The 19355-nt window shown below is 46.5% G+C and overlaps 1 protein-coding gene across 3 annotated transcripts; it reads right to left on the reverse strand.

The window, feature by feature from the left end:
• Window positions 1-1816: 1816 nt before the first annotated feature.
• Window positions 1817-19103, reverse strand: Zbtb24 (zinc finger and BTB domain containing 24). 3 transcript variants are annotated; one of them, XM_075944917.1, is made up of 7 exons: window positions 18921-19103; window positions 17264-18240; window positions 14728-14895; window positions 14154-14237; window positions 13270-13353; window positions 7289-7370; window positions 1817-5794 (listed from the first exon to the last, which is right to left on the reverse strand). In XM_075944917.1, exons 2-7 carry the CDS (start codon window positions 18210-18212, stop codon window positions 5095-5097), a joined length of 2067 nt encoding a protein of 688 aa, XP_075801032.1. In that variant the 5' UTR covers window positions 18213-18240; window positions 18921-19103; the 3' UTR covers window positions 1817-5094. The 3 variants fall into 3 exon arrangements, 1 of the variants encoding a protein (XP_075801032.1); XR_012907419.1 differs by having other exon boundaries at window positions 4224-5794; window positions 13270-13433; XR_012907418.1 differs by lacking the exon at window positions 1817-5794 and having other exon boundaries at window positions 14138-14237.
• Between the last annotated feature and the right edge of the window lie 252 nt (window positions 19104-19355).

The following is a 19355-nucleotide window of genomic DNA, read 5'->3' on the forward strand; positions in this document are numbered from 1 at the left end:
TCAGTTTCGTCAGTGCAGCATCATGGGATCAGCCAGGCTTGGGCCCCAGTTCTGGCCTTGCCACTTTATGACTCTGGCTAACATCATCTCTTTGGGCCTCACTGTAAAATGGGCCTAATAATAATAATGATACTTATCTCAGAGGAATGCCATGATGATGAAGTAGGACCTGCTTCCTATAGGCCACAGGGATGTTCTAGTTCATCCCTCCTCAGCCCAGAAACCAGTTCCTGCTGAATTGTGCCTTGACCCCTCCTACCTCCCAAGTCTATCCTGAAGCCCTAGCCCCACTGCCTCTAAATAGGGCTGCACTTGGAAACAGGACTTTTCAAGAGTTAGTGAAGCAATAAATTTAGTGTGGGGAGCTAATGCAGTGTGCCTGATGGCTCTACAAAAGGGGGCAGCCGGGACACAGACTGAGGGAAAAGCATGGAAGAGCCAGAAAGCCAGCAACAAGCCAGGGATAGAGGCCTCAGAAAACCTGCTCTCGGCCAACTCAACGTCCTGTTTCTTTCCTTTTTTTTTTTTTTGTTTTGTTTTTTTTTTGTTTGTTTGTTTTTGTTTTTGAGACAGGATTTCAGACAGGTTGGAGCCTGCCTGGAACTAGCTTTGTAGACCAGGCTGGCTTTGAACTCACAGAACTCTGCCTGCCTCTGCCTCCCAAGTGCTGGGATCAAAGGCGTGTGCCACCACAGCCCGGCTCAATGCCCTATTTCTAACCAAGATCAACTAAATCCGTATTGCTGAAGAAGCACCTATTATGGCAGCCCTAGCAAACGAGCGCATGGCCCAGACGGGATGAGAGTCTTCAAGTCCCCACATGGGACAGACAAACATAACCCTGTTTATGTAAACCCACATGTAAGCATTTATAGTGAGAACCCAGCTTGGTCATCTAACCTGCTGCACAAAACACCTACAACCAAAGACCCAACTGTAGAGAAAAAGGAGAGGCAGAAATTCTCCAGAAACATCAGGCAAGCACGTGGACCATGTTCACACTGTGAGCCTTCCCAAAGCCAAGGATTTGTTGTTTAAGCAAGGTTACCTGCAGTTGACCCAAAGCTCAACAGCCTAGTCCTAAAGACGCACTTCAAAACGTTTCAAAACTTGCACACATTTATCACAAAAGGAACTGTGAAATGTCACCCTGCAGTGTCATCTTTCAAGGACTTCTGAGAGGCATTTTCGTGTCTGTTTCCTTTGGGTACAGAAGTCACCGAGCTTAGACTGGAGAGACAGCGCAGCAGTTAAGAGTACTTGTTTAGTAGAGGACCCAAGTTCAGTTCCAGGAGTCACATGGTGGTTCACAACCATCCCACACACAATATACAGACATACATGCTGGCAAAACACTCACTGTGGTGGGTGGCTATTCTTGGTTGTCAACTTGACTACATCTGGAATGAACTACCGTCCAGAAATGGAGGGCATACCTGGAGGGATTATTTTTGCTTGCTTTGACATGGGTGAATCCAGACCTCTGAGGCAGTTAGACATACCCTTTGATCTGGATCTTCAGGCAGGAAGCCACACCTTTATTCTGGAACACACCTTCTGCGGGGAGCTTTTGCTCTTTGCCACCTTGCTCTCTCTGGCAAGTTCATTCCTTCTCCAGCATTGGAGCCTACTTCAGTGTATACTGAAGACCAGCTGAAACAACCACCTTGTTGTTTCTGGACTCTTGGACCTTGCATTCACAGCCGACCACTGTTGGGATAGGTGGGCTGTAGCATGTAAGTGATTCTGATAAGTCATTCTCTAAGTTCTGCTACTGTGCAGAACCCCCAACTAATATAAACATAAAAATGAAATACATTTTTAAAGTTTATTTTTCAGAAAACCACTGAGTTAAAAAGGAGCTTCATCTCAAGGGTCAGAGTGTGTACTGCGACAGAGAGCTGGGGCAAGCAAACCGTCACTTTCTGATTCTCCTTTGACAGCTGGTCAGATGACATAGACAAGGCTGGAGCTGGATTGCGTGCTGGAGACAGTCAGGGAGGGATTGTAACGTGGCCAGGCCAACCGAGGAACCGGGCTTGACTTTTAAAAGTTAAACGTAAGTTATTTCTTTCAGTGACTGAAAACAGTTGCCTGAACTACGTGATAGATGAATCTAGGTTTGTTAACCTATAAATTTTATGAAATCTAATGCAAATCAAATACCAGCAAATATTGTTGTCAAAGTTGAGATATAATAGCAAGTATGAAATACACAACTGATTTTGAGGATTTTGTATCAAGGAAGGATATAAAATTTCATTAATACATTTTAATATGAATTACATATTGAAATATTTGGCAACAAATGTTCTAGTCGCATTCTGTTACTGTGTCAATACCATGACCAAAGCAACTGGGGTGGGGGGTGGGGGGAGAAAGGTTTTATTTGGTTTTACTTTCAAGTCATGATCCATCACGGAGGGCAGGCAGGGCAAGAGCTCAAGTCAGGAGCCATGGAGGAACTTGGCTTGCCGACTCGTTCAGTGACTCACTCATTGGCTCATGCGTAGCTAGCTTTTGAAATAGCCCAGGACTATGCGGAATGGTGTTGCCCACAGTGGGCTGAGCCCTTGTACAGCAGTTAATGATCAAGATGATTCACCACAGGTATGCCCACAGACCAACCTGATCTAGGCAACCCCTCAACTGCTTCTCATATAACTCCGTGTAGGCTGTGTTGACAATTAAGGCTGACCAGGATAGTAGATCAAATAATGTTAAGATTAATTTCACCAATTGTTACATGTGGCTTTTGAATATTTTAAATTCCTTGTGTCTTGTACCTCTTTATTTCCCTGCCAGTGCTCAGGACAGAGCCCAGTCTTGTGCACGCCAGGGACATGCTTTGACCTACATGCCCAGGCCTTGTTTTCTTTTGCAGGGTCTAAGTAGCTCAGGCTAGCCTTAAACTCAAGGTCCTCCTGTCTCCACCTCTGTCTCCCAGGACACAGACCTGCACCAGGCCTGGCTCATGTTATATTCTTAGTGCAGAGGTAGACTGTTTTACAAAGTAAATTAAATTTAACTTGTATGGACTGGGTCCAACAACAAAACAAAACCAAACCAAACCAAAAGCTACATAACCATGCTTCTGAATAATTACCCAGCTGTCTAGGGTGAGAAAAATTTAATTTTCTTTAACACAAAGTAGAGTTTTTGAGAAAATGAGTATTAGGAAGTTTTGAAGAAATCATAAAGTCTTTTGTGTTCTAAGAATGCACAGGGACTAGAGAGATGCTCAGCGGGTAAGAGCACTTGCTGTACAAATGTGAGGACCTGAGCGTGGATCCCAGCACCCAGGTCAAGTCCAGGAGATGGCCATGTGTGCTTGGAACCCCCATGCTGTGAGGTGGAAGCAGGAGGATGGCTGAGGCTTGCTGGACACCAGCTTCCGGATTCTTCCCATCTCAGGGAAATAAGGCAAAGTGATATCAGGATACCCAGTGTCCTCCAGTGGCCTCCACAGACACACACACACCCCACACTCACACACAAGGAATACATGGCTTAAGTGACTAAATCAAGAGTCTAAAATACTAAAGTAAAACAGTATTTGTAAAAAATTGACTCTATTTAGGTCCAATTTCATATTACTTTAGTTGATATGTGTCTATCACTTTGGTAATTCAATTTGTAAATTATAGGTAATAAAATACAACTTGGTAAGTATGGAACAAGAATACTTTCATCTTCTCTCCAACCAACTGTATATTTCTGTACATATCCAGGATGCAAACACATCTGGGTTTCGGTGGGAATACAAGCAGTCTAAGCTAAGCTAACAACTGTTGTGGAAAAGACGTTGATTTTGAACTCACTTCCTACCCCATAATGTTACTAGGACCCTCATCTCTTTCTCGAACATCACTACCAGCGTTATGAGAGATAAAAGTCAAAGAATTCAAGTAGATGCAGTGATCCTGAAAACAAGCCAAACATAATTTAATCCTCTTGTGATGGTTTGAAAGACACACAGTCATAGGGACAGGCGGGTTACTTCACTCTGAGGCTCAAAATTAAGTGGTGTGTTGAGGGATTTAAAAAAAAAAAGAAAACAGATAAGTGTACACTTCTACATCTAGGAAGTTCTAAGGTTGAACGTGCAAATCAGTATTTTGAGATCAAGTAGGCTATAGTAGTGTATTTAGGCCTTACACTGAATAAACTTTCTAGTTCCAGGTAATTAAGGGTCCTTTTTCATGAAAATCAAGTCATTATTTAACAAATTTTGGTTTATTTGGGATGAGCATCTTGATTTAGTTTCATACTCTGGAGACGTTTTAATTAAAAATTTAATACCCTGCTTCTTTAAAAAATGTATAAATCCAAGTTTTGCAGAAAAGTTGAACTCAAAATTTTAAAAGTACAATTTGTGCCAAGTGGTAGTGTTTCACGCCTTTAATCCCAGCACTTGTGAGACAGAGGCAGGCAGATCTTTATAAGTTCGAGGGAGTCTGGTCTACAAAAGGAGTTCTAAGAGAGCCAGGACTGTTACACAGAGAAACCCTGTCTGGGAATACAAACAACAGAAAAGTACTCTTTTGCTGCTGTATCGTGACTGTGGTTTTCAAATCTGAATCTACCCTCAGTGAGACATGATCAGCCTACCGTACCACACAAAGATAAAATTCAAGGGGTGCTCTCTTAGGGCAGAAAAGCTACTGGAGGGGAATCTCCTGATTGCGGTAATCAAGTACAGTCAGTCCTGACTTGTTTTAGACCGGCAAGTATACTGCCTAAGAGAAATAACAGAATGGAACCAACCACCATACCAGAAGAGTCAACCTATGCATACCTTTTTGTTCTAAAGAAGACCACACTCTATAGCCACGAGCATTCAACTCTTACAGAAAAGTCTAAATCAGTGCTCCCAAGAGAAACTACCCATCTTTAGAGACGAAGTAGATGACTGTGGAGCCCCTCATCAATATTTAAATGCTAAATATGAACTGGTATTACAGATAAGATAGATCTGTAATGCCAACACACAGATTCTGTCCCAATGGAGCCCACGATAAATAACCTGGTGGTTAGCTATCACATCTTTAAGGATCTGTAAGATGGTAGCCCAAAGGACCAGCCATGCTTGGGTCAGCTCTGCTCCTGGTCTAGTGGAGCAGGTAGGGGTGGATCAGGCTCCTGTGTCAGCTGTAGGTGCTGGGCTGGATCGGAAGCAGCAGCTGCCAACTGGAGCGCCTCTGTTTGCCCTTGGTGGGCGTGGAGATGCTCCAGGGTTTCCTTGGAAAGTGTAATGACGTGCACTGGCTCCGGCTGGGAGGCCTCCATCTGGCTTCCAATCATGCCGAGGCTCTGAATGTGCTCTGTTTGCTCCTGCTGAGCTGAAAGAATCAGGCTCTGCAGTTGCTCGGGCTGCTGTGTGAGCAGGGCAAGGTTAGCAGCTGGGTCTGTGGCCATGCTCTGAGAGCTCTCAGCAGGTACGATGCTGACCCCCTGGCTGGGGCCTGGCATGAAGTTAATGTTATGCACGGAATCAGTTACCAGCAGCTGAATCTCCTGCTCTCCTGAGGTGGAGAGCTGGTAAGGCTGCAGCTGAAGAATGTTCCGGACCTCATCAGCATTACTGCCAGAAACGCTGCTAGAATCTGATGTGTGTTTCTCTTTGCTGTGAATTTTCAAGTGAGCCTTCAAATTGTCTAAGCGAGCAAACTGTAAGCTACATTCGGGGCAGGAGAAAGGCTTTTTGCCCGTATGTAGGATGCAGTGTCTCCTCTTGGCGCTGGAGTCAGAGAAGGACTTGCCACAGATGCTGCAGGAGTATGGCTTTTCTCCTCTGTAAGAAAACACACAGAAACACTTGCTCCTACTTCCTGGTTACTTAGCAGAAGACATCAAAGCTAAAGGAACGCTGGGCCCAGCAGCACTGCATCTTGAGTGTTTGCTGTCCTCTTTATAAGAATTCCTTTCCCGAATGCCAATGCTTAAACCCATGTCAAACCCTTCAAATTAGTGCCAGCTCCGCTTCACACCAAAAGAAAACAACACGGGAGCCACTGGCCAGGCAGCATCCAAAGTCACAGGTCCTACCAACTATTGACTGACTTAGAGTGAACCGCTTCCATGTGCTTCCCCAAGTCTCAAAAATAAAGAAGGGCTTATGGTAGGGTGGCAGGTGGGACTGGGCTATGGGGGATGAACTTTTATAGGTCTATTGTTATATGTGTTTCAGGTAAGAAAGTAAATATTTACATATTATACAAACAGTTCTATTTTGCTTTTAGTTCTTACAGCTGATTTTTAGATTCTAAAGGCCAAATAGATATGTATGTATTATGATTAATATCAATATTAAAATTTTAACAGCTCCTAATTACTTTTGAAGCTTTTAGAAATATACGTAAGTCCATAATTTTTATCAACAGAACTCTTTTCTTTTGGATGGAATTTTCCTATGCAATCCAGTTTGGTCTCAAACTGTTGATCCTCTTGCTTCTGGCCTACCAGGTACTGGGCTTGTAGGCATGCGCTATCATGCTTAACACCATATTTTCTTCCTTTTGAGTCATGGTCTAACTCTGTGGTCCATGCTAGCCTTGAACTTGTGGCCGTCCTCCTGCTTCTACCTCCTATGTGCTGAGGCTTCAAGCTTCATACTTCACTAATGGTTTAACTTGTGTGTGTAGCGTATCTGTATGCGTGTGGAGGCCAGAGGTCGCCACTGGTTGTCTTCCTCTCTCTCTCCTTCTCTCTACCTGATTGTCTGAGGGTCTCTCACTGAACCCAGAGCCCGCCATTCTGGCTAGCCTGGTGGTCAGACAACCCCTGGGATCCACCTTCCTCCACCCTCTGACATACATGCAGCACCGCCTCTGGCTTTTGCATGGGGCTGGAGATCTGAACAAATTCTCATTCTCTTGCAAAAAGTAGTTTATTCACTGAGCCACTTCCCCAGGCCTTAATGTTTACTTCTGATTGAAGATGTAAGCTTCAGATCACTCCCCAAATAAAAACTACAACAAAATAATGAAGCCAACAATGAAGGCTTTTATAGGTCAGAACCAATATTGCTGGTTTTGTCTGAGAAATTATTTTAAAAAATAAGATAATAAACCAACAGAAACTTCTATCAGAGTAACAAGTGGAAGTAAAGCTTATATAGGGCAAAGGTTACCCCCACACAACACCAGACTTCAGTGAGGCCGCTAAATGACAAAAAAGCCAGGTGCGGTGGCATACACTTACAGTCCCAGGTGTATGCAAGAGTATCCCAGGTGTATGCAAGGCTAGAGAGGTATGTCCCATGTCACCCAGCCCCAAACAAGCTTACCGGTGGATTCTGATGTGGGTCTGGAGGGAGCTCTTTGCCGTGAAAGACTTCCCACAGATTTCACAGGTAAATGGCTTCTCGCCTAGAAAAAGGAAAACAGAGAAAAGCGTGTATTAATTTACATCCAACATTGAAAAATAACAACCTTGGCCAGGTGGTGGTGGCACACACCTCTGATTCCAGCACCCAGAGGTAGGAGGATTTTTGTGAGTTCAAGGCCAGCCTGGTATACAGAGAGAGTTCCAGGACAGACAGCCAGGGCTACACAGAGAAACCCTTTCCTGGAGGGGGAAAAAAAGAAGAAGAACAAAATAAGAACTCAGGCGTTTTACTTTCCCAATGGGAGGAACAAAGGCCACTCTGTTAGAGCGCAGGAAGCACATCTGGGCGGTGCCAAGAGGATGCGAGGATGCAGAGGAGGCATGGTTCCTTCCCATGATGATGGAGTACTCTTCATATGTGGGTAACAAAAGAACCCCTGCATTTTCTCCCCTTGTGTCTAACACTGACTCTTGAACCTCTGTAGAACTTCTGGGCAAGGTGGCCCAGGACCTTCGAAGGGACCTCTGTGCACCAGGGCACACTGCTCACATTTATATCTACCTTCCAAATATGTTTAGAATCTGACTATTTCTCACTTCCTCCTCTGTGGATCACAGCAGTCTTGAAAAGGGTCTCTTACTTCCTGGTTCTACACGGTCAACATGGTAAATAGTGTGGGCCTTTCCACACTGACAGAACATGTCACAGTAGCAGCAATTGCTCCAGTGGCCATATCAGGAGACAGCAGGCAAGGCTTCACCCTCCAACAGGTCACAGATCTACACACACACACACAGATCTACACACACACAGATCTACACACACACACTCTCTCTCTCACACACACACTCTCTACTATTCCAGAAACCCTGCCAAATGAATGACTTTCCCATAGTGGTCTACGGCTCACATAAAATGTGCAAGTACTCAGATTTCACTTGTTAACAGCAACAAGTGTTTATCAGTGTTAGTTTGCACATTACACATGCGACAATGGACTCTCATCTCCCCCAGAAGCCAAGTGACGTAAGGGATTCTAATGGAGGTGAGAGGAGTTTTGGAAAAGCCAACAGCAAGACCTGGACTCACTAGAGAAAGCAGAGGAGAGATGCTCTTTCAGACTAGACTTGTCTCTGAGCTCCACCCAGCACGGCACCCATACACAAGACAAGCTGGAAGGATCAGCGTGTGCACATGGTTGCCTTCATCACACAAAGGTTACAGGTAGGCAGCTTTCTAATCAGGACTGTGGCTACTCAGACCTCAGTCGGGTCCCACCTCTCATGTAGACTATACCTGTTCCACTTGGGCTTCAAATACACAGAGTCGGCAGTATTTTTTACAGTCTCATTGAGTAGCTCTGACTGGCCCCAAATCACAGAGGTCCACATGCCTGTCTCCTGAGTACTAAGATCAAAGGCATTCATCACTGCGCACAGCTCCGGTTCAGCAGAGTGGGAAGTTCAGAGTTCAGGGATCTACACCTGGCTAGGGCCTTCTTGTTGTACCTCCAGGGCAGAAGGTGGAGAAGAAAGGATACTGGAGGGGAAGGAAAAGGACTAAACTTCTCCTACTCAGTGCCCCACTGCCCCACTAACGGGGCATCTGATGTTTTAACGCTTTTCGTCAGCCATTAGGACTCCAACACTGGTGTAGGACACTCAAGCCATGGGGACGGAATCTCTCACCCCTGGCTTCAGATCTGTTCTATGTGAACTCTCTCTTCAACCCGGAGCCACTTCTCTCTTTTATTTAGTTCGGAAACACTGGGAGACCTCCAGCAAAGTTGCAGCTAGGAAAGACAGTAGCCAAAGAGACGATCACAGCTTCAGGAAGGGTGTGCAGTCTATTGAGAGGGTAGGAAACTTGGAGTGTGCTCCAATAACGACCGAAATCCACAGCACTGAGTGCAGACAGGATGCCAGGGCACTGGCCTAAGTACAACCAAAATGCTAGGGGCACAAGGATTCATTGAGGAGTGCTGGGCTCAAAGACAAGCCAAAATCCCAGACAGAGGTTCAAGTAGACAGATGATGTCTTCAGAGTCTGCCAATAGGGGGACTAGAGGGAGGATTTCCTGCCAGACTGTGCACGAGGCATTGTGGTTGGGGCCACGAGATACAGGAAACAGATGGGACAGAGGTTAAAGGCGGAGACACGAGGGCTTGAGCAGCAGAGACCAGAAGGAAGTCTGTAACATGAAGCTCAGACAGTAACAATGAAAGTTGAGGCCAGAGACAGGAGGATGACTCAGGAAGATGCAGGCAGAGCTGACTCAGTCCCAGAGGGGCCACGACTTCTGCCTGGTTTCCAACTTTTTAAAATCTGGACTATTAACAGTTTGTCATGTCAGCAGTGACGACTCTGTCCTAGATTAATGCGCGCCAGTCTCTTCACCGCCCTCCTGACCTCAAGGCCTGTCTTTCAGTCTGCCAACCACCTACCCCAGGGCCTCCCTTCTCTGCTCGCCCTCCAAGGCTGCTCAAGCCTTCTCAAGACACATTAAAGAACGTCCCTCTCCCTGTTCACGGCCCTGCTGCTTCAGTGGTCTGCCCCACTGTCTGGAGCCTCACCACACTGGTTCTCTGCAAACCACTGGGCTTTTACAGTCTCAAATCCCCACGTCCATCCGACTGGCGGCACACCTACATGCTCTCTGAGTCACCCAGCACCTGCTCTGCCTTCCTGATCCAGGGCTCCACTCTGGGGAACAAAACTCGCCCTCCCTTCTGGGTTCCATCACACTGCACTGAGATTCTTAACAGATACATACAGACTCTGCAAGGGCATGAGGTCCCGAATGGCCCCAGATCCCAGGAAAACTGTAACAAGCAAGATGGACTCATATCAACACAGGCAGAGAAACTTTGGCAGCTTCATACCTAACCCACAGAATGAGGGTTGTGACTGAAACTGTGACATCATGAACTTTGTCATGTGACTGGAAAGGACAGCCACATGAGCATGGGAGCCCACACGTAGGGACAGAGCTGCTGGAGAGGTGGAAGTACTCTGTACAGCAGAAGCTACTCACTAGGATGGCTGCTGCACACATGCACACTGAGCACCGTTCCCACCTTAAGGGCAGGAGAAAACTACAGTCCACGGTGGTAGAGCACATCTACAGTCCCAGCACTCAGGCTTCTGATACACGGGACCAAGTTCTTAGGCCAAGCTGAGCCACGTAGCAAGACTCTTTCCAAAGAAGAAAACCCACAACAAACAAGTGGCCCCTTATCAGTTGTGTGAGTTTTCCTGGCTTGACTATGTCCCAAAAGCCTGACCTGCTTCAGGTCAGGGAAAATATCCAACTGTGAGACCATGAGCCAGATCCTTCTCTTAGTGACACCTCTCACAGCAGCACCGCCTGCCCACTGGACAAGTGGCCTTCGGTATCCTCCTGGGGAACAGAGATACAATGCGCCTTTGGTTTCTCTGGTGTCTGGTGCATGGCATCTCACCTGGAGAGAGTGTGCACTTGTGTTCTGAGAAACAAGTGAGGGTCTAGGTTCTTAAACAAGCAAGGCTATGCTGGCAAACGCCTGCTTTACATCCTAGTTCAGGGTAAGGAATGAGCTGCCGATGTGGCCATTGAGCTGAGTACTAGAGACAGATGTGTTATAGGAAGACCCTGTCCTTGAAGAACCCTGATGTTCTGAAGGGTTTGGCTTATCCTTCCCAACAGGGACCAATGTCTAATTGTTTTTTTGCATTTTAATAACAAACTCACCACATAGAGTACACAGTCTCCTGAGAAGGTTCATTATGAGGGAGAGACCATCTCCTTTTCTTGAGGGGTGGGGGTTCGAGACAAGGTTTTGCTGTAGCTTTGGAGCCTGTCCTGGAACTTGCTCTGTAGACCAGGCTGGCCTCGAACTTACAGAGATCTGTCTGCCTCTGCCTCCCAAGTGCTGAGATTGAAGTTGTGTGCCACCATTACCCAGTTTGTTTGTTTTAGAGCTTCACAAATGTTTGAAGTGTGCAGCTATAAACAAATAAACTGTGCCACATGGCCCTGTTGTCCCTGTGGTCTACCCAAGCGTCCTTCTCCTAGTGCCCCGGCTGAGGGCTTTGTACTGCTGTCTCCCACAGCACACTGTGGTTTCCACTCAAGCGGCTCCCATCCCTGAGACCTTCCAGGACAGCCCCATCCAGAGAGAAGCACCTCTTCCCACACCTGCTTTCCCGCACCATGTCTAATTTCCACGCACCACGGACATGCTCCCTATCTGTTGTCTGGGCCTCCCTTCTCAAAAGCTGATGTCACACCAGCAGGGACTTGGACATCTCTTTATCTGTCCGTTGGCCTAAGGCAGAGCCTGGTACTCAGCAAATGGTCAGTAAACATGCAGCGAATGGCTGCATTACAGTCCACAGGAGTACCAGTGAGAAAGCCTATGGAAGCCAAGGAGCCACCGAGATGCTTGGCAGGTGATGACACCAAGTCTGAGAACCTAAGTCTGATACCCAAGACTCCAACAAGCTGTCCCGACTTTCACATGTATGTTGTGGCACTGTGTGCACATGGATGGACACATACACATACTGTAAAAAAATTAAGAATGTACAGAGTAAGTTTCATAAAAGTCATAGGGTCACCTCTTATAAGACAACTTCATAAGTGCTTAGGGGTCTGGAGAGATTGCTCAGTGAGTAAAAACAGTGACTGCTCTTCCAAAGGAGCCAACAACTTCTGGTCTCTAGGAGTACTGCGTGCATGTGGTACACACATTAATGCAGGCAAACCACACTTACACGTAAAATAAAAACAAATAAATCTCAAAATTGCTGGGAATCAGAAATAACACAGATTTTTTTTTTCAGATTTTAGAATTTTTTTCTCTTGTTCTCTCTCTCTGTCTTTTTCTCTCTTTCACACACACATACACACATTTTAGAGATGAGATCAAATCTACACACAAAATTCATCATGCTTTATATAAACTTCCTCCACATAGCCTGGTGAGAATTTTAGACAGTATTTCTGGTGTACCTAAATTTTGATTATGCCCTGTCCCATGAGGGCAGGTGTGGCACTTTCCACAGTGACACTTAAACAGTTTGGGATTTGGAACATTTTGGGGTTTGGGGAGTTTCTGGTCCCAGGCACTTGGATAATAATACTTAGGTTTTCTTTAAGTCAGGAAATTACCAACCTGCATTAAAAAAAATCGAAGTGCCAAAAGCTAAACAATTCTTGTGTGTGTTTGTTTTTGTCTTTTGAGCCAGGGTTTCTCTGTATGGCCCTGGCGATCCTGGACCTCACTCTGTAGACCAGGCTGGCCAGATCTCAGAGGTCTGCCTATACAATATTAGCAGACAACTTGACAGAATCATTAAATAATCTACCTTCATAGAAACTGTTTCTTGGAAAAATCCAACAGGCTTATTTTTAACCCATATCCCTTCCAAAAGGTCTAAGATGGACACTTTTATTCCTCTGAACTTAAAATGGAAAAACAAAACAAAACAAAAAACCCTACCTGCCCCAAAAATGCTGCCTTCTCATTCCTGCCTCTTCGGGAGGTAGCAATTTCATAGTTGAGCACTGGCTCCAGAGGACAGAGAGAGGAACCCTGTGTCGACCTTCGTGTCTGGTGTGTGCTTGCTTTTCTAAACAATTGATTGCTCTCCCCTGCAGTGCTGAAGGGACAGAGTGACACGGAGCCAGACCGAGACTCACACTAGGCTGTGGAATGACATGAATTCTCACACGTGAACAGCGTTCGTCAGGTGATCTCCATCTTCTGCCGACTCACAGCGGGATGTAATGTCCTCACACAACAGTGGCCATAGCATTTTGTGCCGGCTTACAGCACTTTGCCTTCACTTTGGACTTTTAAATAAAACTTCGGATGCACCGCACAGACAATAAGCACGCCAAGCACAGGCGGAGGACGCCATGCGCAGCAGGGAGGCCTGAAAGAGAGGCGGGTTACCTGTGTGCGTTCGCAGGTGCTTCTTTAGCTGAGACACATCCATGAATTTTCTATGACACTGGCTGCATTCTGGTAGTGAGTGGCCTTGCCGCAACGATAAAAAAAGTGTCAGTGCATGCATGCTCTCCCTGCATTTCTTCAGTGATTTCTGTTAAAGCGCTTCCCTGAAAAATAATCACTGTAAATATGGCACTTTCCAACAACAATAAACTTTATTACCCCAATGCATCTCACTCGGCAAGAGTCCCCCTCACCCTTCTGAACACCCTTCTCCTCCAACACCGGAGGGACTGGCCAGCTGAGCTTGAGGGATGCCCACCCCCGTTTCATTTCTTATCAGCTGGCAGGAAGAACAGGACCTTTAGCAATCAGAAGCCATGGCTGAGACATCCCTTTCTAGATGCCACTACTAACAGCCAACTACCTGAAGCCTCTTGAGCAAGCAGCACTTTTGGATACAACAGTTCTGTGGTGGTTCTATGTATGGTTCCAAAATTATGGTGCCAACATTAAATTGAGTCTTACAGTAGTGGAGAATAACACTACAACCCCTGACTTTTCTTTTTTTTTAAAGCTAGTTTCAGGTATCCCAGTCCGGCCTTAAACTCACTACATACCTGAGGGTGATTTTGAACTTCTGACCCTCTTGCCTCCATATCTCAAGTGCTGGGATAACAGATGTGTGCTTGCACGCCTAGTTTTATATGACACTGAGGATGAAACCCTAGGCAAGTTCTCTACTAAACGAGCTGCATTCCTAGCCCAACTGTTTTTTCCAGTTCTTTCATTCATTCTGTAAGATGAACCTACTGTTTCACAAACACTTTGTATCTGCACTTCTTCCCCAGTGATGCAAAACTTTCCTCACCTTATTGGTATCGTACCTGTATGGACTCGGTAATGACTCTTTAGCTGTCTTTTCTGGCTGAAATATTTTCCACACTGATCACAGGTAAAAGACTTCTGCCCTGCCAGTTAAAGAATAAAAAAAAAAAACAACACTTAAACCATGTCCAAACTGCAGAGAATTAGAATGCCCATGAAGAAGTTCAATAACACAGTGCTCAGGTTCCCATTTTCTACAAGTGATATGAGCATCTTGTCTACGTACCCAGAAGCAACCTTTCCAGGGTGTGCAAAACTATGCAAAGCCCTAGGGGGAAGTAAAGCCTGGGGTAGAACTGCACGCTGCAGTGGTTCTCACATAGAGAATTCTAAACTCTAGTGTTTAAGTAAAACACATTTAAATATACATTGCACCGCAGCAGCCAGTTAGCAAGTTCTAACTGAAGGCTGGTGTCGCTCAGAACAGCACATCAACACATGCACAATCCTGTCTTTCAATGGCACTGTGTGGGAAATGACACCAGGCTGCAAAAACACCATTTAGATGCTAGAAATGCCACCCCAGGAAATAGGAAGCTGGTGGCTGGGGGCCTTCTAGTGCAAGTCCCATACCTGAGTGCAGGCTCATGTGCTCCAGCAGTGAGTGCTTGGTGGTCAGCGCCTTGCTGCACACGGTGCAGGTGTATGGCCGCTCCCCTGTATGCATCCTGCTGTGGACCTGCAAGGAGTGCTTCTGGGCAAAGCCCTTTCCACACTCGCTACATTTGAACGGTCGTTCCCCTGCGATCAAATACAAGAAGCATGGTATAAATAAGGACCTATGCACTCTTCTCTTCCTCCCAAATTAAAATATGTAATACAGAATCATTCATAATTATAATATTTAGGGCAAACACCCAAAGTCTAGTGGATAGGTGAGCTATCAGTAATAAAGGTCTAGAAAGTGGAATAGATGAAATCAAAACCAACAGGTAGAAGCCATGAGATGCAACCTAACTTTTAAAACCCAGCCTTCATAGAAATGCCAATAGCTTTTAGTTCCCTGATCTTGCATATTATTTGAGGTTAAAAAAAATCACTATATTTCGGGCTGGAGAAGTGGCTCTGCTCTTACAGAGGACCCTAGTTGGGTTCCCAGCACCCACAGAGTGACACCCAACCACCTGAAACTCCAGGGAATCTGACTGACACTCTCTTCTGGTCTCACCGGGTACTAGACATTCACATGATGCACATACATACATGTAGGCAAACCCTCATACACATAAAATAAAAACCGATCCTTATACTACAGTCAAGGGAAGCCTCTGCGTGAAGACAGACTCCACAGCAGATACGGAAACCAGCAATGCACAGAAGGTATCAGGGACACTGGGCACAGCAGCACACATCTGTAATACCAGCATTGGGAAGCTGAAGCAGGAAGATCAGATTTCAAGGCCAGCTAGACTACATAATGAGATCATGTCTCAAACGAACACAACAATTTACTGGGACTGAGGGATTTAGTTTAGGTGTAGAGCAACTGTCCAAGGAAGTACAAGGCCCTGGCTTGGGGCTCTAGAACTGAAAAGAAAAATTTAAGTTCCTAAAAACCAAACAAAAATGTAGAAATAGCAAACCTAGAGGCTTATAAGTACAGTGGCAATCTCTCAGAAACCAAAGCAAAGATGGAAAGTACAGGTGAAAAATAAGGAAATTGCAAGTCGTGTCTAGGAAATTAAGACAGCAGGAGTTCTGGACTGGAAAACAAACACTGGGGACAAAATAATGTGTGATAAATAAAAGCAAAAGGAGAAAACATGCACACAGGCTGAATGCAAAATCTCAGGCCCGGGGGAATAAAGGCAAGATTCTACACGCTGTTTTACTGAACAATGAAATACTTTAAATTATGCACAACTTGGATAAACAATCTAGTATTTGCATCCATTAGTTACAGAGCCCATTAGAAAATAAAATAGAACCCAGCACAGTTCAACACATAGTCGGGATTTTGTTCTGTTCATAGTGCCCTAATTCAGGTTCTCACCATACAGAATCTGAGGGGCATTCTTTATCAAGAGAGCATCTCACATCCCTGGCTTGCCTTGCAGCCAAGTATGCTCCTGAACTTGAAATCCTCCTGTCTCCACTTCTGGAGTGCGGGGATCACACAATGCCCCGCTTCTGTGGTGTTGGGGAGTGGCATGAGTACAGTCACTCTGGTGACAGAGCGACATCTCCGGGAAACTTCAAACATGGCTAATCCGGAGAAATCCCAGAAGCCTGGGTATGGGGCACAGCTGCAGAGGATCTAGGTGGTTCTAATGAGCAGGCTCAGAAACACAGCAGCAGGTGCGGCTAGGTCACGTGACAGCAAAACTAAACACTAGCCCATACACGGAGGCTTCCGAGAGACAATTACAACCTGACCTGAAACAGGGCAAATTAAACAGCTCAAGAAAATGCTTGAGAATTTCTGCTAGAGATACATTGTCCAATATGGTAGCCATCAGACATACATGGTTATGAAACAAAATTAAAATTCAGTTTCTCAGTCCTGCTATCTAAATTCAAGCGATAAAACTTCTATGTAGGGCTGGGATACAGCTTGGCTGTAAAACGCTTGCTTGCAGGCACCTAAACCCTGGGTTCCATCCCTGGGACTGTAAAAGAGGAAAAAAGGTCTCTATGTTGTCAGTGGCAGACATATTGGTCATATGGAGAGGACATTTCAATGACAAGGGGGACTAATGCCAATGCTGAGCCAGAAGCACCCAAAAGGAGGAAAATCTTCACAAGATGGCTGAACTATAAAGATGTCTATAGAACGGCAAGAGAAGGCGTCTGCAAAGATGGGAACACTAACAAATCAAAGGGCAGGAGGGGCTGGATAACTTGGTAAGTAAATAAAACAAAACCCAGGGCTCTGCTCTGGATCAGGCTTGCTGGGTCATCATGGCATGGCTGAGTCTGCTCCAAGACCCTCTCCTCATCTGTACACTGGGGACGTTACCTACTGTGAGACTACTGAGAACTAAACACAGGAGCACCTAAGAAAGCTTTACTGCAATGCCTATCATGCAGAAATGGAGCAATTATTAAATACTGTCATGGCATCCCCAATTTCCCAATGAGGTGCACTAAGTTTGGAAAGTGTAGTTACCAGTGTGGCGTCTTTGGTGGATGGCTAAAAAGTGATTATACTTAAAGACTTTGCCACAGTCTTGACAGCGGGCCTCAGGACCACCGGCGCGCTTTTTTCTTCCACACAGCCTCTTGGCAGAAGCCTGGTCGTCTTCATCTCCAATGAGTTTGTAGTCTTTAAGCTTGACAGACCTCCGAATCCTCCGCTTGCTGTACCTGCTCAGGCTATCCTGTCCATCCCGAGCCTTGGGGTCACAGTTCTCATCCTTTTCGGCAGGCAGCTCCTCCACTCTCCCTGGCTCACCAGCAGGCTCCAAGTTCTTTTCTTTTGGCATCTGTTCGCTCGGTTCCACACCGCCCCCTTCTCTAGCCACCGAGTTTTGTCTGTTCTGAACCGAATTGTTCACTCTGAGCTGTACCTCCTCCTCTGCAGCTAGTTCTGATTTCCCCTCCTGCACGCTACTGCCTTTTCTCGGTCTTCCCCGCTTCCGTTTTAAAGGATCATTCTTCTTATTAGAAATAACGACCACAGGGGTACCAGTGCCGTTCAGAGCCGGCGGCTTTGGGGAGCTATGGTGCGTCTGGAAGTCTGTGTACGCCTTTATCAGATCATAGACTTTCAAGAACTGAGCAGTAGCCAGGATCTGTTCTGTAGTTTTCTCACTGGCATGTAGATAGCCTGTGTAGATAAACTCCAGCAGAATACCAAAGGTGTCTGCAACCATGCCTTCCAACATATAGATAGACTGGCCAATCTCGCCCTCTTCCGCAAACATCATGGAGAAATACTCGCTACTGGCAGCGAGTAAGGCTTTGTGGGCTCGGAAATGCACATTCTCCACGATTAAAGTAATATCACAAAGAAAGCCTCTCTTCCTTTGGTCCTCGAGGCTAGCCAGGACAGTGTCACTGTGCGTGTCTGAGTGCACAACAAGCTGAGCAGACGGCTCCGGTGTTGTCTCTGCCATCTTCTCCAGACTCTGAAGAGGATTAAATCTGAAATAAGAAAACAAGGTTTATTTAGGAGGAAATACTGTCTAACAAGGCTGTGTTCGTGCTTCAGTTGACATGAACCATCACTGTCATTACCACCTTTGAAGTCTACTCAGAAACCCAGCCTTGGGTTCCCATCCTGCTGTGGCTACGGATGCCTCTCCACTATCCATCCACATAACCTCTTATGATCTGGAATTTCCTCTGGATCAAACATCTGTACAGCCTTCCCTTGCATTAACTTGGCATTTAAACTCTATAAGTGTGAGCAGGGTGGTGGTGGTGCACGCCTTTAATCCCAGCACTCTGGAGGCAGAGGTGGATGGATCTCTGTGAGTTCGAGGCCAGCCTGGTCCACAGAGCGAGTGCTAGGACTGGCTCCAAAGCTACACATAGAAACCTTGTCTCGAAAAACCAAAAATTAGTGTGGCTGCACAATGTTGGAGTTGGGGCTATGCTGCCTCAATCCTACACGTGATTAGCTGTTTGGTCTGTGGGAACCAATATGAGAAAGATAAAAATGAATGCACGCAAGAGAGATCTGCGGTGAAATCTCGCCCGCGTCAAGAAGCCCCGCGCAGAGCAGCGCCGCTCCGAGCTGCGTTCCAGGCCCGGGGCCTGGGTCCCGCGAGTGCTCCAAGGCGCAAGGCCCCCCGGGCCCAGCCCACCGGCGGCGGACATACCTGTCGGGGCCAAGCGGGGTCCTGCCGAGACCAGCCCACCCGGCCACCTAGAGGGGACCCGGCTGGCAGAACACGTCGCCGCTTCCCCGCCCCCACCGCCACTGCGCGCTGGCTCTCAGCTCCCGCGGACGCCGCGATCGCCAACCCGGAAGCGCGCACCTTCGGCCGTCGGACCACGTGACCGCATAGCCCCGCCCCGGGGCGGAGTTTGCTGGGAAATCCGGAAAGGGACGGGCTGCTTCGGGAACCTGCCTTTCCGCCGGAGCCTGTGTCCCGCTGCTCTGTCATCTCTCCGCCGAAACCTCAGTCACTTTTGTCCGGAAGACTCCAAACTGCTGATGAGGCCTGCGTGGTGGACGAATAAAGCTACCCCCGTCTTTATCCTCACCATCGAATGCTAATATAATAGTTAACCCCTAAATGTTTCTCTCGTCT

The sequence above is a fragment of the Microtus pennsylvanicus genome, chromosome 1 (genome assembly GCF_037038515.1).
Source record: "Microtus pennsylvanicus isolate mMicPen1 chromosome 1, mMicPen1.hap1, whole genome shotgun sequence".
In the NCBI taxonomy this organism is placed as follows: domain Eukaryota; kingdom Metazoa; phylum Chordata; class Mammalia; order Rodentia; family Cricetidae; genus Microtus; species Microtus pennsylvanicus.

Excerpts from the sequence above, each read along its gene's own strand:
- Zbtb24 (XM_075944917.1), bottom strand. The coding sequence starts at position 18,212 with ATGGCAGAGACAACACCGGAGCCGTCTGCTCAGCTTGTTGTGCACTCA. Across the intron at positions 13,354-14,153 it reads TCATTACCGAGTCCATACAG|GCCACTCACTACCAGAATGC; the intron begins GTACGATACCAA and ends CGTTGCGGCAAG. Across the intron at positions 5,795-7,288 it reads ACCCACATCAGAATCCACCG|AGGAGAAAAGCCATACTCCT; the intron begins GTAAGCTTGTTT and ends GTTTTCTTACAG.